The 17,184-nt window shown below is 41.5% G+C and overlaps 1 protein-coding gene across 1 annotated transcript in view; it reads right to left on the reverse strand.

Annotated features, from left to right (window-relative positions):
* The window catches only part of ptprt (protein tyrosine phosphatase receptor type T), a 317,310-nt gene that overhangs the window by 41,505 nt on the left and 258,621 nt on the right, over window positions 1–17,184 (reverse strand). The window contains exons 22-24 of the mRNA XM_085353386.1: window positions 8,435–8,527; window positions 7,845–7,954; window positions 4,152–4,239 (exon numbers count right to left, since the gene is read on the reverse strand). Coding sequence (XP_085209512.1) covers window positions 4,152–4,239; window positions 7,845–7,954; window positions 8,435–8,527 — 291 coding nt within the window. The remainder of the gene's footprint in view (window positions 1–4,151; window positions 4,240–7,844; window positions 7,955–8,434; window positions 8,528–17,184) is intronic.

A 17,184-nucleotide genomic window follows, 5' to 3' on the forward strand; every position in this document is an offset into this window, starting at 1 on the left:
AAATGAAGAACAAGGAGGTGAAAAGAGGTTGATTGGTGAGAAAAGGGAAGAAAGGAAAAATGAGATTGTAGAAGACAGATGAAAAGGGATTGGGAAGAGAGAAAAAGGAATTGCAAAAACCGAGTGTTGAGGAAAGGAAGTTATGAGAACAAGTGGGGAGAGGAGGGAAAGTGTTGAGTAGATAGGAGGACAGGAGGCTGGTAGATTAACATTTATTTAGTGTGCTGAAGGGATTTCAAACATGGCATCAACCGTTTGCGTTGGCAGATGGCCGGAGGAAGAGTGTGTTAACACTTCAACTCGAATCAGCCCTTTCCAAACTGTTCCAGAGAGAGAACGAGAGAGGAAAAAAGAGGTGGTAAAAGTACGCATTAGTGTGTGTATGTGGAAAGGAGAGAGAGTGCTGCTGAGAAGTCACACATAAGGAAACGTCCTCACAAGGATGGAACAATTATCACAGCTGCCTCAGAAGAGATTTAAAAGCTTAGAACTAGAATGTTGGCTTAAATCTCACAAAGCCAGACCACAAACTTAGGCTCCATTCACAGTGATCTGTGAAGGTTCAATGGGCATTTGTTTGGGTTAGAGATGCTGTCACCGTGATGACACCGAAACGACCTCTGAGACAATGAGATCAGATGTTAACTGATAAACATAGATGTCACTTGAACTCCTAATTTGGTGAGTCTTAACATAAACCCCTTCCTGCTGCCACTTATAGGGCTTCACTGAAAACTGATTGCTGATTGAGTTTGGAGTGGTGAATGGGATGCAGCGCTGCACAACTGTGCTAAAAAGCTGTCTTGTGGTCTCAGCATCATGTGTAATATAAACTATGTTTAAGCTTGAATGGATTCAAATTTAATCAAAGTCCAACAAGCAGAACTATATGTGTTTATGAACTTTGTTAAACTTGTGAGCTTCAAAGCAAAATGCAAATAATTGGTTTCAGAAGGCAAGTCAAAGTTTAAAATGATGGAAGAACCTTTTACTCGTTTTTAAAGTTTGATCGTTAGCCAGTTATTCTGTCTCTCAACACATTCCTTGTTCTCATAAAGATACAGAAAAAAGTCATTTCCCCTACGGCCTTTTGAAACATTTTCCCAAGAAAATGAGCCTTTGTATAATCACAGAAAGCAAGATGGACAGTTTCCATTACTAGGTCCTTGTAATTAAAGGATTTATACTAATAGCAAATTTATCATAATTCCTGTTGGCTATCAAGTCCTTGACAGGCTATTTCATTTCAGCACAGTGTTTCATTTTAAAGCCTTCAGGTTACAACAGTGTCTTTGCCTTGACATCTAAACCCCTGTAATGAGATATGTACGTGCACACTGATCTAAGTGGCCAACACACACACACACACACACACACACACACACACACACACACACACACACTTAGATTTTCAAAAATAATCTTCTGGATCATACTGGCCATGTGGGTAAGGCAAAGCTACACATGCTAAAACATGTAGATACACACCCATAAGGAGCTTATTAAAACTTTAGCCAAACAATATGCTTCTCTTGTTCAAACCTAATAGAGGTCTGAGGTTGCAATGTACAATTTAACCAGCAAGCACACAAACACTCCTCTACAGAACATCCAATCAGACAAACATCATTCATGCACACACATTCACATGCTAACTCTAATGACCAAACACAATCACATTTACGTTACATATCGTATGGTCCCCAATCTGAATATCATTACAGCACTATGTCTACGCTCCAAAGTGAATGTTAAGAAAAAAAAAAACCTTCTCTCTGAATAAAATAGGGGCTGGTGGCTTTGATCATCAAGGATTCTTTCTGCATAAACTTAAAATCAAAATTCTAAATTAATTTTTTTTCTTTTAAAGATTATAAGCCTTTCCCCAATAATTTAGCATACATGAGCAAGAGCATCCAACAAAAGAAAAGCACCAATAGTGAGTTTATTATCCTTTCGCTTTATTATTGCAATGATAACAAGATAGCAGCACTTGCAATGGTTTCATGTTGTGTTATTTGGAAATTCTGAACAAAACAAAATGACACAAGTAAAATAAGGGACATGCTTACAATATCATATATTTTAAAATGGTGAAAGTGCCAGTGTAACACTGCCTTCTTCCAAGAGATTGATCTTAATAGTGTTAGAAAGGCATAAATGTTGCAAGGCTAGCAAGCGCTTTCATTTATAATCAAGCTATGTCGCATCCAGACACTGACAAAGGTGACCAAAAAAATATAATAAAAAAATAAAAAAGCTATCATAAATGTTGAGTTTAAAAAAGACATGCTAAGAATCCAAGAAGATTGTTCTGCCTGACCAGAGAAACTAAGTATGTGACTGATAAATCTGATATTGGTTTACACAAAAAACCATCTTTTTTTTCCAAATCTTTTTTTTTTTTTGGCGAAGCAGATGCTGAAAAAAAAAATAAAAAAAATAAAGTTGAAGTCCTATATTAACATGCAGTCTTGAGTTTTTTGTTTTTGTCTTCATTCCCCCATTAATTTAAATGGTTCTGCTGTCAGAGATCAATGTTTCAGTATAATTGCAGTAGCGTATCATTAGTAGCATTTCTTAAAAGTGGTCTGGTCAGTGTGTTGTCCCAAGTGGACATCTTTCAAAGCCCAGTTCAAAACCAAGTCACCAGATAATTCCATCCATTATCATCCATTCCATCGATGACATACCCAAAGTTTGGTGGAGTGAGGAATACTTGTTCATAGGTCTGATTTTCTGATTGTTGAGGTTTCTTTATATTATTGTAGCGTCTTTAAAATATAAAGCTCCGTGAGATGACTGTTGTTGTGAGTTGGCACAATGAAAATAAAACTGAATTGAATTTCAAAAAAGGTAAAGGACACTTTAAGGGCATATGGAGCCCCATAAATATGGACTTGAGTTCTGCAGCTAAAGGAGGGTGTCCTCCTTCATGCTGCAGCATATTTTTGTACCTGTTTGTCTTCCTAATAATTTTAAATATAATGAAAACTTGCTATTGATGTTATTCAAACAGTTTTGATGATGATGCATTTCAGCTACAAACAGAACCTCACAGCAGCCATAGAGGGAAGAGAATTTTGTGGCAATGCTTTAATACATCAAGCACACTCAATGCAATTAGTTTCACAGAGACAACTATTTGTTCAGATGTTTTGTTTCTATTTTTGTTTAATGCGTGCATATGAGCCAATCCAAAAGCAATCACAGGAGACCACTTCCCAAAGTGGGAACTACAGGGGGCCCATAGAAACCTGGCTCCTCTGCAAGTTACCCCTGAAAATATGACTTATGAAGTTCTGGGAAATATAAATATTAACAATAGTCTCCTTCATCACCATGTATTTATATTTACTGGTATCTAACTGGTATTGTAATTGGTATTGTAAAACTCTCTGTCACAAGTCACTGTGGTGCTGTATGTACAGCAGTGTGTACTTTTTTTTATCTGATTTCATAGAATTCATATTATTACTCAGGGCTTAATTTATAAATCAGGTGCTCTTATACCACAGAGAGGGTTCTGGTGGGCGAGCAGAGAGAAAAATTGATGGAATGCAAAAAAACAAAGCAATACATATGCTTGCTTATTAAACAAACCGAAACCAAAATGCCATCATGCAGAATTTATTATGATCATTATTATTATTATTATTATTATTATACACTTTACAAGTGCGCAAGTAGCAGAGATCTGCTCTGAAATGCACTGGAGGACACGTGTATGAGTGTGAGCAAGGTGTGTGAGGTGGAGCCGCAAGGTTGAATGCTTGATATTTGTATTTTACCAAATGGTTCATAAATGAAATCCTGTGGTTACAAATGAAACACAGCACACCAAACTAATGTGAAGCTTCAGGCTGGACAGTTAACGGAGAAACATATTTGTACTGTAGAAAAATCCAACTGAAGAGACGGTTACATATTTAAGCCAATATTCAAACCAAATTAGTCAGTCAAAACAAACACCAAGGTAAAAATGGCTAAAATAAATAAATTAAAATAAGCAGTATCAAATAAAGACTAAAATAAACCACACTAAACCTCACAAGGCCAGATTACAGTTCAAACTTTACTAAATGCGTAACACAGCCACATTCAGCAAAAAGTACTGCAGGAGTATTCATTCCTGTCATTGCAGTACTCACAAGCGATGATGTTGCCATAGCGATTCTTGTTGCGGTTCTCATCCTTCTTGGCTGTTTCCCAGGGTGCTGTCTGTCCCTCTGCCAGGGCCTAAACATACACATGTCCACATGCATGTGCAGACAGACAGACAGACAGACACACACACACACACACACACACACACACACACACACACACACACACACACAAATAGTTTCATATTCGAGTATGAACACACAGAAATATGCAAGCACATATGGTCTGATGCCTAGAGCTTGTATACTGACACATGGGCTGGCAGAAGTTGAAACAGTAAAATAAATATGAATATGAATGAAAAGACAATCAACAGTCCGTGGCTTAAACATAACTACACTCTCACAGAAAAAAAGGATAAAGGCAGTGATTATTATTTGTCAACCTGGATGTAAAAAGTTAGACTTTCCACAGAACTTCTGGTTAGATATTTTCTAATGGCATAATCCCAGATTTATCCATCCCAACTGGATCACTACTTTAGCCAGGTAACTGTTCTGCCAAATTTCAGCTAAATATGAGATATCTAATCAACAGACCAACAGACAGGATTGAAAACATAACCTCATTCCAGCTTTACTGGCAGGGGTAATCTGCTTAAATTCCTACACTGAATTAAAAAAGGCAACTACCAGCAAGCTTCAACTTTACAGAAGAGGGAAGATGTTTTTTTTATTTGTTTTTGGATTTTTTTTTAAATATTTGAAATCAAAATGCACAGGTAAATAGAAGAAAAGCTGAAAAAGACAAAAACTTTGAGTTCATTGTTCTGCTGCTTTGGTCTGAAAGACATTATCCTTTCAGCCCTTTGCTGGAGGAGAGAAGACAGATTGTTCTTACTCCCTGCTGTGATACTGGCCTATGTGACAAACCTTACAAACATGGCAAGGACAAAATGTGTATGTGTGTGTGGGTGTGCTTGTCATTGCATTTGTGCATTCTCATTACTCATTTGTCTATGCACAGATTCGTTGAAATATTTGTATGTGTGAATGTGTACTATGATTTATTGAAAATGTGTGTGTGTGTGCCTGTGTCTGTGCGTGCACATGTATAAGATCACTCTCAAGTTTGCATTAAGCAACCAAACCCCAACTCCCAAAGGCTGCCATATGGACACTGAACTATTTTAGTACTGCTCATTCATATGGGCACACAAACACACATTCTCACTACAGGGACAAGAGGACAGTCCTTTTTTAGTCCATTAACAGCTTAAGAACAGACAACAGCATTCACTTTTGAACAGCGTTATGACCTATATACACAGACATGCACATACACACACACACACACACACACACACACACACACACACACACACACACACACAAACTAGACAATACAAACACATTGTGACAGAAAGACAAACACCTAAACTTGTTGCTCAGTCAAGCAGAAAATGGATTGTTTCAAGTGGCATATGCGTCTGAGTCCAATATGTGTGTCTGTGCATGCGTGTGAGAATGCGTGTGTGTGTGGACTGTAAGTAGGACTTTCCACTGTTGCATAGTTCATGTTTATTTACCAAAAAGACAGAAAATTGTGTCGTCCTAATGTTAGTTAGAAGCTCCATGTGTGATACCATGTGAGAGCAAGAGAGTGAGATTGTGCGTGTGTGCCTGTGTAAGAGAGAGAGAACATTTGCATGAGGTGTGGGTTGGCTGTATTTTCTTGACCTGAAAACATAACACAGTTTTAATCAGACTCTTCTTATTTGAATTATATTGCTGATTGGGATTATTAGCATTTTGTATAAAATCACTGAGTGGGTGGACCACACACACAGTCTCTTTGCACTGCTGAGTGGGTGCTTTAGGTTTTTCTGCAGTAAGAGTTCAATTAAATAAAATATTCCATTTACAATATAATTACGGTGGAATTAATTATTTACACTTTTGATCTGCATCATCCAAAAACTCTCCACCGAAATAGGGGCACTATATATTTTTGGACTGCATCACATGAAGGGTAATGATATAATGGCTACTTAACTCGTCCACCCTATGAGGTGTCAAACAATGTGGAATATTACTTTAGAAGTAAAAGGTGTAATCCCAGTGAGGAGCTAAATGTTGACAGTGTGGCTTCTGTTGGTGTTAGTGGGGTTAATGGGTTTCAACAATGGAGGTCACACCGCATGCAGAGACAAGGACAGGAAAGCTCCATATGGGTTGCGGTGACAGATGAAGACACACGCGTACACGGACACACACACAAACACACGCACACCCAAAATACTGGAGACAGCTGGAGAGAAATTGTCTGGGTTTAGTAGCTTCCTCTAGAAAACTCAATTTGCTATAGACACTATACGGTTGCGGGTGAAAGGACAGGGAATGATAGAAGAGGGTGTTGACGTTACTTATATATAAGTTTTGATTAACCATAGGATTGACAGGACTAAAGTTGTTGTGACATTTAAATAACATGAAACATACATTAAATGGTACATTGTCTTTTAAAACTACCTCAAAATCTGATGAAATGACTGAAAAAGTTAGAGGTGGGGCCCTCTATGCTGTCTAGTGTCTCCTTTTAATCTCTGAGATTAAATAGATAGACCTGGTAGCTATCAGCTCTTTTTCTCTCTCTCCCTCTCTCTCGCTCTAATGCACACACACAGAGGCATACACACATTCAACAATAAATCACATTTGCTCTCCCCTGAAACGTATCAGTGGGTTTAAACCAAAATGACAGGAAGCAAATGAAAATATAACGTACGGTATCACGGAGGGACAATTTTCAACACGCAAGCAGAGTCAGTAATAGAAAATATTCATTCTTATGAGAGTGGGAGGTTGAAGGAGATAGAGGAAAAATAGAGTCTCTCTCATGCCTTTTCAAAGATTTATTTCTAGTGACAGAGATGAGGCAAATGAAGGGAAAATAAAATAAAGACAGTAAGGAAGAATAGATTGGTAGTGGAATAAATGAATGAAATCTGAGAATCTGGATTTGGGAGTAAAATGAGGGTATGGCAGAGCGCCAGTGACAAAGAATGATTATGAAAATGTCTATATGTGATAAACTGTGCTCTAAACAAACAGTCGGCAGAGACAGACAGATAATGCTCCACTCGTGTATGAAGAGACCGCACAACAGAATGTCATTAAAAGAGAATTGATGGCAAAAAGTGAGGAACAGAAGTGAAAGAAAATGCTAAAAATTAAAGCATGGATGGTATTTCAAAGCAGAGCAATAAAGGAAAGACTGATAGTTTGAGTAAAAGAAAACTAAAGAAAAACTTGCTGAAAATGTAAGAGAAAAGATTAGGCATTGGTTTTCGCTAAGTAAAAAAAACAGAAAAAACTAATTAAAAAGAAAAGCAGCAGCAAATGCAAAGAAAAAAGTTTACTACAGCGTCTGCTTGTTCAATTTTCAAATATTGATGAGATGAAGAGTTAATAATTGATAACTTGCCTTTGCATTAAACTAAATTCAATCTCACACTCTTATTCAGGAACAAAAAAAGACCAACACACAGTTGTCACACAACTTGGCAGCAACAACAGTGAGAGAACATTTCAGACTACTTTTGCAAATGAGGCCACTCATATTTCCAATTTACTGCTAAACTGCTACTGCTAAGCTATAGCTATGACCTTTGACATTATTACTACTAGAAGCATTACTGTCACTCTCAGTAAGTTCCTGTGCGTATGTGTGTTCACCTCATATTCCTCCTTAAAACCATAGCCTTGGCCACATTTCATCTGGGTGATGTGTTGGAGGAGGTCTGCTACTCGAATAGCTGGTTGAAACTGGCCTGCTTGGAACTGACCTGCAGGAACAGAAACGTTTTACAGAGAGAGAGAAAAATGAGTGCATAAACACAAAGATGAATAACAAGTACGTGGGAAGGTGAGTGGGTGGGTGGATGAATGGATTAATGCAAGGATCCTGAAACTTGTTCTACCAAATTGCATTTCCCTCTTTATGAAGTTCATTCATTCTGATTCTGAGAAATTCCGATCCATTCTCTAAATTACCCTAAATTTGCTCAATGAACAAAAACTTACTCAAAAAAACTAAACAGAACACACAGAACTCTTTAACTCCTAGACGACTACATGACTGCAATGTTTTTTCCTCCTTTTTTCTTTTTCAAATCTGAGATATATAGTACGTTTTACAAATTGTCAAATATGTAGGTGGCTGTGAAAACATTTTTTTTCTGTATTTACCTGATATGTCAATGTTATACCTCCAAACAAAGAAAGGGACCACCTAACTGAGGGACTATTTAAAACAGTCCACATACCACTCTGGTAGGAGATCTCCACCGACTCGCATCCTCCATAGGGAAAACTCTGCAGGGTCAAAGAGGGCTGGGAAAGGGAAGGCTGGCTACTATCTGTTAGAGAGAGAGAGCCATAGATGGAAGTGAGACGGGCAGAGATATTAGCAACATTTACACCAAGTACAGACATTCTGCCCTGTACCATATGTAGACACTTAAAAAAACAATCATTCCTCCTTTAAGTGACATGTTATGAAGTAAAGGTGTTAAGTAACTTATCCCTAATTGGTGAACAGAATGCTAGGACACTTAAATTGAACATCTGTTCTCATTAGGGGTAATGACAGAATTCATTGGATGAATGTGTGGTGTCTAATAGTGAGCACAGGTGGAGGGATAAATGAGAGTTCAGGGGACTGAGCTGTGACTGGAACAAAAAAACAAACAATTTATATTTTCAGGTTGGGCATAATACATCTGCAAGGATGTGGGAACCTAAAACATAGCTGTTGTATTCATTTTTCACTAGAATAAACAAGCAGAATGCTCCGGTGTGACTACTTAATAGAACCTTTATTTGTTTTCAGCAGTTACTTCCTCTTTTTAGAGCTGTACAAGTCACCTTTTGCACCTCAGCCAACCAAGTAAAACGTGATATTTTCTCTAAGGGAAAATTTACAAATGGACAAAACAGAAAGACACCAAAAGAGGGAGCAAAGAGAGAAGACTATCTGCAAACCCAACTCAGGAAACGTTTGGATGGTTGAATAAAAACAGAACGTAAAAATCAGCAAATTTCATAAATACACAAAACGTATCAGATGTTTCAACTGTGGCATTTTACTATTTCGTGAAAAGTACTTGCTCATTGTAAATTTGATGGTAACAACACATCTCGATTTATGTTTCCCACTGTCCTGATTTTTTGGAATTGGGGTTGCATGTATACTGAGTAAAAAGCAATAGTGAGAGGAGTAAAGGACAGTATGAAAAAAAGAGAAGAAAGAAACTGAATTTGTTGTGTGACGTCTGTGTCAGATTATCTGAGCTGTGATATCTTCTCACCATAGCTTTAATAAATAAACATTTTGTTGAGTGATGGGGTAACATGGCTTATATGCCGATACTTTCAGTCTCAACTGTTCTGTCTCACTTTTGTGGGTTGTAATGTGAAACGGCATGACTCTTCTTTTTCTGGCTGCTCCCTTTAGGGGTCAACACAGCAGCTCATCTTCCTCCATCATCCTATCCCTACCATCCTCTCTGTCACACCAGCCCTCTGCATATCCTCTACAACCAGCAGCCTGCTTTGAAGCCTTGCTCTTCTTGTCCTACCTGGCAGCTCCATATGCAACATTTTTGTTCATTATATCCACTTTCCCTTCTCTGCACATGTACAACCCATCTCGGTCTGATATACTAAGTTTTCAACTCTATTAGTGCCACTGTCCCAAAACCATAAATGATTACGTGTCTCTCTACCATCTTGTAAAACTTCACTTTCACTCTCAACCCCAAAATAACCCCAAATAACCTCTCTACCTACTCCATCCTGCCTAGCAACCTTCTTCACCTCTCTTGTCAGTTGCTTTGGACGGTTGACCCCAAGTATTGACACTCATTTGCCTTGACTTTATTTTTTGCATGTGCACATTTCCACTCGTCTCTTTCCCATTCACACACATATATTCTTTCTTGCTCTTTCCTTCTATTGACTTTCATTCTAGGGCTGGGACGACGCGTCAATGTAATCGATTACGTCGACACGTAAAATACGTCGACGTAAAAAAATGTGCGTCGATGCGTCGTCACTTTCAAAACAGACATGGCGGCAGCGAGTAGCGGCAACACGAAACAAACGTGAAAAACTGCAACAAAATGGATTTTGTTTGTGAATGAAGAGCACTTTTTTTCAGAAAGCAAAGTGAATGTTACATTTTGTTTGTTTAAAGACACCATTGCTGCTAATTATTTTAAATGTTTTGCTCCTCCTTGAATCGCTACCTTATCGTGGTGGAGGGGTTTGTGTGTCCCAGAGATCCCAGGGGCTATGTTGTCTGGGGACTTTTGCCCCCTGGTAGGGTCTCCCATGGCAAATTGGTCCTGGGTGAGGGACCAGACAAAGAGCGATTCAGAAGACCCTTATGAAAAGAATATCGAGGGAACAGTTTACCCTGTACGGGATAGGGTTACCGGGGCCACGCCCTGGAGCCAGGCCCGGGGAGGGTACCCGAGGGCGAGCGTCTGGTGGCCGGGCCTTAGTCCATGGGGCCCGGCCGGGCACAGCCCGAAGAGGAGCACAGCCCGAACAGGAGACATGGGCCCATCCTCCCGCAGGCCCACCACCCGCAGGAGGCGCCATAGGGGTTGGGTGCATTGTGTGCCGGGTGGCGGCCAGGAGCGGAGGCCCTGGCGGACTGGCAATAGGGACATGGAATGTCACCTCTCTGGTGGGGAAGGAGCCTGAGTTAGTGCGTGAGGTTGAGAGGTACCGGCTAGAAATAGTCGGGCTCACCTCTATGCATGGCTCGGGCTCTGGAACCAGTCTCCTGGAGAGGGGCTGGACTCTGTCTCAGTCTGGAGTTGCCCCTGGTGAGAGGCGGCGGGCTGGGGTGGATATTCTAATATCTCCTCGGCTTGCTGCCGGTACGTTGGGGTTTTTCCCGGTGGACGAGAGGGTTTGTTCCCTGCGCCCTAGGGTCGGGGAATGGGTCCTGACTGTCATCTGCGCTTATGCGCCGAGTGGCAGTTCGGAGTACCCAGCCTTCTTAGAGTCCCTGGGGGGGGGGGGGGGGGGGTGCAGGAAGGTGGAAGGTGGAGACTCTGTTGTCCTGCTGGGAGACTTCAATGCTCACGTGGGTAACGACAGCGAGACCTGGAGGGGCGTGATTGGGAGGAACGGCCTCCCTGATCTGAACCCGAGCGGTGCTTTGTTATTGGACTTCTGTGCTAATCACAATTTGGCCATAACGAACACCCTGTTCGAACATAAAAGTGTCCATAAGTGCACGTGGCACCAGGACACTCTAGGCCGTAGGTCGATGATCGATTTTGTAATCGTATCACCAGACCTGCGACCATATGTTCTGGACACTCGGGTAAAGAGAGGGGCTGAGCTGTCAACTGATCACCACCTGGTGGTGAGTTGGATCAGGTGGCGGGGGAGGACGCTGGACAGACCTGGTGCACCTAAACGCGTAGTGAGGGTGTGCTGGGAACGTCTAGCAGAGGCCCCAGTCCGAGAGATCTTCAACGCACACCTCCGGCAGAGCTTCAACAGCATTCCGAGGGAGACTGGGGACATTGAGACTGGACCATGTTCAGCCACTCCATTGCCGAAGCTGCTGCATTGAGCTGCGGCCGCAAGGTGGTTGGTGCCTGCCGTGGTAGTAATCCCCGAACCAAATGGTGGACACCAGAGGTGAAGGGAGCCACCAGGCTGAAGAAGGAGTCCTATCGGGCTTGGTTAGCCTGTGGGACTCCGGAGGCAGCCGACAGGTATCGACAGGCCAAGCGGAATGCGGCTCGGGCAGTGGCTGAAGCAAAAACTCGGGTGTGGGAGGAGTTTGGAGAGGCCATGGAAAAAGACTTTCGGACTGCCTCGAAGAGATTCTGGCAAACCGTCAGGCGTCTCAGGAGGGGAAAGCGGTGCTCTACCTGCACATTGTATAGTGCTGGCAGAGCGCTGCTGACGTCGACTGAGAAAATTGTCAGGCGGTGGAAGGAATACTTCGAGGACATCCTTAATCCCACTGACACGTCTTCCGAGGAGGAAGCAGAGTCTGGGGATGAGGGGAATGACCCGCCAATTTCCGGGGACGAGGTCACTGAGGCAGTTAAACAACTCCTTGGTGGCAGAGCCCCTGGTGTTGATGAGGTCCGCCCCGAGTTCCTGAAGGCTCTGGACGTTGTAGGGCTGTCCTGGTTGCCTCTGCAATGTTGCGTGGAGATCAGGGGCAGTACCTGTGGACTGGCAGACCGGGGTGGTGGTCCCCATCTTTAAGAAGGGGGACCGGAGGGTTTGTTCCAACTACAGGGGGATCACACTCCTCAGCCTCCCTGGGAAAGTCTATGCCAGGGTGCTGGAAAGAAGAGTTCATCCGCTAGTCGAACCTCGGATACAGGAGGAACAATGCGGTTTTCGTCCTGGTCGCGGAACACTGGACCAGCTCTTTATCCTCTCGAGGATACTTGAGGGTGCATGGGAGTTTGCCCAACCAGTCTACATGTGTTTTGTGGACTTGGAGAAGGCATTCGACCGTGTCCCTCGGGGTGTCCTGTGGGAGGTGTTGCGGGAGTATGGGGTGTCTGGCCCATTGCTACGGGCCATTCGATCCCTATACAACCGTTGCAAGAGCTTGGTTCGCGCTGGAGAGATTATATCTCTCGGCTGGCCTGGGAATGCCTTGGTATTCCCCCGGATAAGCTGGAGGAGGTGGCTGGGGAGAGGGAGGTCTGGGCCTCTTTGCTTAGGCTGCTGCCCCCGCGACCTGGCCTCGGATAAAGCGGATGAAGATGGATGGATGCTTTTAATTTTTCTAATTTTATATATGTTTGCACATTTCATTTCTTGTTAAATGCTATCTCTAATATAAGATTGTACTACTACTACAACTTTATTTTGCAATGTTTTTATTAAAAGGTATTCAAATGAAGAAATTTGTGTTTTTCATTGAGATACATAAGTTAGTAAATGTGAAATTGCTATACAAGTCAAATAATGGGGAGATAATCGATAATCAAATCAAAATAGAATTGGACTGAAAAATTATTCGCTAGATTCATCAATTAGGAAAATAATTGTTTTGCCCAGCCCTATTTCATTCCTCTTCGTAGGTGCATACCTCCACCCTTTTCCACCTGTGCCCTACTCTAATTACAGACCACAGTGTCATCTGCAAACATCAAAGTCCATGGAGACTCTTTCCTGACCTCATCTGTCAACTTGTCCATCACCGTAGCAAACAAGAAGGGACTCAGAGCAGAGCCATGTTATCCCACCCCCACCTTACACCTATCTGTTACTCCAACCACACACCTCACCACTGTCTTGCTGTCCTCATACGTGTCCTGCACGACCCTCACATACTCTGCCATTGCTCACTTCCTCACAGTTCCTCTCTTCCCTATCATATACTTTCTCTAGATCCTCAAAGACACAGTGCAACTCCATCTGACTTTCTCTGTATTTCTCTATCAACACTATCAAATAAAACACCACATCTCTATTTCAGACAGGCAAAACAGTCACTGCCTTCTTTCCTAGACATCTCTGTGCCTCCACAGGTATGTCATCTATACCAACTGCCTTTCCCCTCTTCATAGCTGTCTTCAGTCCCACCTTACGAATCTTTTGCACTTAATGATTTGTCGGCTGTGTTCCGTTATGTTTTTTATGGCCATGTTTTGAATATGTTTTCTTGAAATAACTATGTGCATGTTAATGTTTCACTTTAAATTTAATAATAGTTTTAAGGTTTTCCAGAAACTAAATAATGAAGACTGAAGCTGCTGGGCAGGTCTTTCACAAGGTCGTATTTGGGTATGCGTGCTCAGGACAAAATAATTTTAATTTTATATACTGTAAATGGATGTGTATGTACCTTTCAGTACTCGCTGTTTTGCATGTGTGTGTGTGTGTGTGCATGCGTCTGTAGGCGCATGCACGTGTGCGTACATGTTAAACTCACCAAGGTCAAATATGCATTAAGCCAGGCATGAAATAGAGTCATAGCAGTAGCTCCACAACACTGACTATTGATGAAGACATCTCAATGCTAATGGGGAGATTTATTGACCCCACAGGCACAAGGTTGTATGTCTGTGACAGACAGATATAAGGACGGAGCTGGGTGTGCACAGCTAGTGTGTGTTGACAGTGTGAGAGAGAGGGATTGATTTGAGTGAGGTGTGTGTGAATGCGTGTGTGTGAAGGCCGTTTATGCTGTCGGTGAGTGTGTATGTTAATGCAGTCCTTCATGCTTGGCAGTGTGCTATATAAAGTTCCCTCCTCCCACCCTGTGACTTTATTAAGACTCAGTTATGGATGACTTCGAGTCAAAGTATCACTGTGTTAGCACTTAACTCCATCTTCAAAACTAGTGTGCCCATCTTTCTGCCTTTAAATCTATATTGTATACCCTTTTTCAAAGAGAGGCAAAATGTTCCCATTTAGCTCTGTAGTCTTCCAGGATTAAAAGCTTGGCCTTTTTGTTACAGTATGTGCAATTAAATATCACAGGCATGACCACCACTATGTTCATTATATACTGCATATTATAAATTTAGATTGCTTTAAATTATATCTCACAGTCAGTTAGGATTTTTTGTATGCCCGTGGTTTGGCCTCACAAAAATGACTGTCATCCACAATATTTTTTTCCAAGTAATATGAAAGAAGTGGCTTTATTAGCAGCAACCGAATATCTGTATTTACAGAGAAATAAAAAATCTAATTCTGCTTTTATTCACTGGGCATGCATCGGCCAACACAGGCACAGTCACTGTAATTAGAGTAGGCAAACTATTATTCAAACGGAAATTGAAATTATGCTAAACAATACACACTATAAAATATAACCATTATTTTCTACTTGGACATTTGTAGTTGGAAATAAGTAGCAGACATGCCATTCTTGCTTTATTCTATCCCTATCGTAGTCCACTGTTCCGCGTTACAACGTAATGATGCAACTCATTTTACATTCATTAAATACAGCATTTCATTTTAAATATGCCTACCATGATTCAATCGTTTTCTTCTAGCTACACATCCTAGCATGAAGAAACATCTGTTATATCAGGCATGTCTTTGTAAATGCACAGGTTCTTAAAATGCAAATAACACATTCTGCAAACATTACAGCACTAAAGTTCAAGAGCTGGAAACACTCTCATGCAGTTTGGAGACAGAAATCTTAGCAGCGAGCATTTTAAAAAAGCGAGAAAGCTGTGGCTGGTAAGTTTATCTCTTTAGTTCTCTTCCTCTTTATTTCTTTCAATGAAGCACAAGGTCAAGTTCAACTCTATTTCACTGCTGCACAGCCTGGCCAGTGAAATTCTCTTCGGTATGGATGAAAAATTGCTCAGATATTTGAAACACATTATAGCCAGCAGAAGAACAGTAAGCCGTTAACATAAAAGATGGAAAATACAAGTGCAACTGAGCTGTCCAGGGGAGGAGGGATGAAATGGAAAGCAAAAAAAATGATAGAAATGCAGACAGCAATCAGCGGATGAAAGAGTGGAAAATGAAAAGAAATAAAGAGATCCCTTGAGCCCTAATATGTCTGCCAGTCAACAAACGATGTATAGTAAAATTGGCCTTGAAGGGAAGAGGGTACACATACAGTGGCTTGCAAAAGTATTCGGCTCACTTGAACTTTTCCACATTTTGTCACATTAAAGCCACAAACATGAATCAATTTTATTGGAATTCCACGTGAAAGACTAACACAAAGTGGTGTAGACGTGAGAAGTGGAACGAAAATCATACATGATTCCAAACATTTTTTACAAATAAATAACTGAAAAGTGGGATGTGCGTAATTATTCAGCCCTCTGAGTCAATACTTTGTAGAACCACCTTTTGCTGCAATTACAGCTGCCAGTCTTTTAGGGTCTGTCTCTACCAGCTTTGCACATCTAGAGACTGAAATTCTTGCCCATTCTTCTTTGCAAAACAGCTCCAGCTCAGTCAGATTAGATGGACAGCGTTTGTGAATAGCAGTTTTCAAACCATGTTTGGCATTGATCACCACCTGCACTCATGTATATATCTATCTACTTAGCACTTTTAATTCTTATTCTTATTTTTATTTTTATATCTATTTAAGCGTTTATGACAGTATGTTTGCACTACGCACCACAGCAATTTCCTAATGTTGTAAACCTGCTCAACATTTGGCAATAAAACCCTTTCTGATTCTGATGACAGAGGGGTTAGCACTGTTGTTATGTAGTTTACATGTGCCCCTTGTTACGTTTCGGTGTTGTCAGTGTGTTGTTTTTGGCGTGACTGTTATGTGTTTCCTGTTTTACTTTGAAAGTCTGTGTTATCTTAGTCTTTTCAGTTTACGTTTCCCTGTCTCGTCAGTTCTGAGTTGCCCCAGCTGTGTTTCCCTCTTGTTGTCCATTTTCCTGATTGCTCCCTCTAGGTATTTAAACCCTGTGTTTCAGTGTGTCATGGTCGCGATCTCCCCCGTGTTGTAAATAGTTTGGTGTTTTGTTGTAAATAAATAGTTTGTTGTAAATAGATTTGTCGATACTTTCGTTTCGGGATTTTGGTGGTGAGCTTTAGTGGGGTTTTTTTGTGTGTGTTTTTTTTTTTCTTTATTTTTACTTTTTTCGTGTTGCACTCCAGTTGCCTAGGCCGGGGTGTAACATATGGGGGCTCGTCCGGGATTGCCTTCGCTGGGGGGTCCGGGGACCGCCCCAGCCTTTGTCGTCGCTGGAGGGTCCGTGGGACCGCTCCAGCCTTCATCCGCCTTCGCTGGAGGGTCCGTGGGACCGCTCCAGCCTTCATCCGCCTTCGCTGGAGGGTCCGAGGGACCGCTCCAGCCTTCGTCGGCTTCGTCTGTCTGGATCAAACTTTTCACTTGGTGTTAAATGTTTGATTTTTGGGTGGGGGGAACTGTTACGTTTCGGTGTTGTCAGTGTGTTGTTTTTGGCGTGACTGTTATGTGTTTCCTGTTTTACTTTGAAAGTCTGTGTTATCTTAGTCTTTTCAGATTACGTTTCCCTGTCTCGTCAGTTCTGAGTTGCCCCAGCTG

This window comes from Diplotaxodon limnothrissa, linkage group LG5 (assembly GCF_057381915.1).
Source record: "Diplotaxodon limnothrissa isolate DT_005_m linkage group LG5, D_limnothrissa_male_GT1.1, whole genome shotgun sequence".
Lineage (NCBI taxonomy): Eukaryota > Metazoa > Chordata > Actinopteri > Cichliformes > Cichlidae > Diplotaxodon > Diplotaxodon limnothrissa.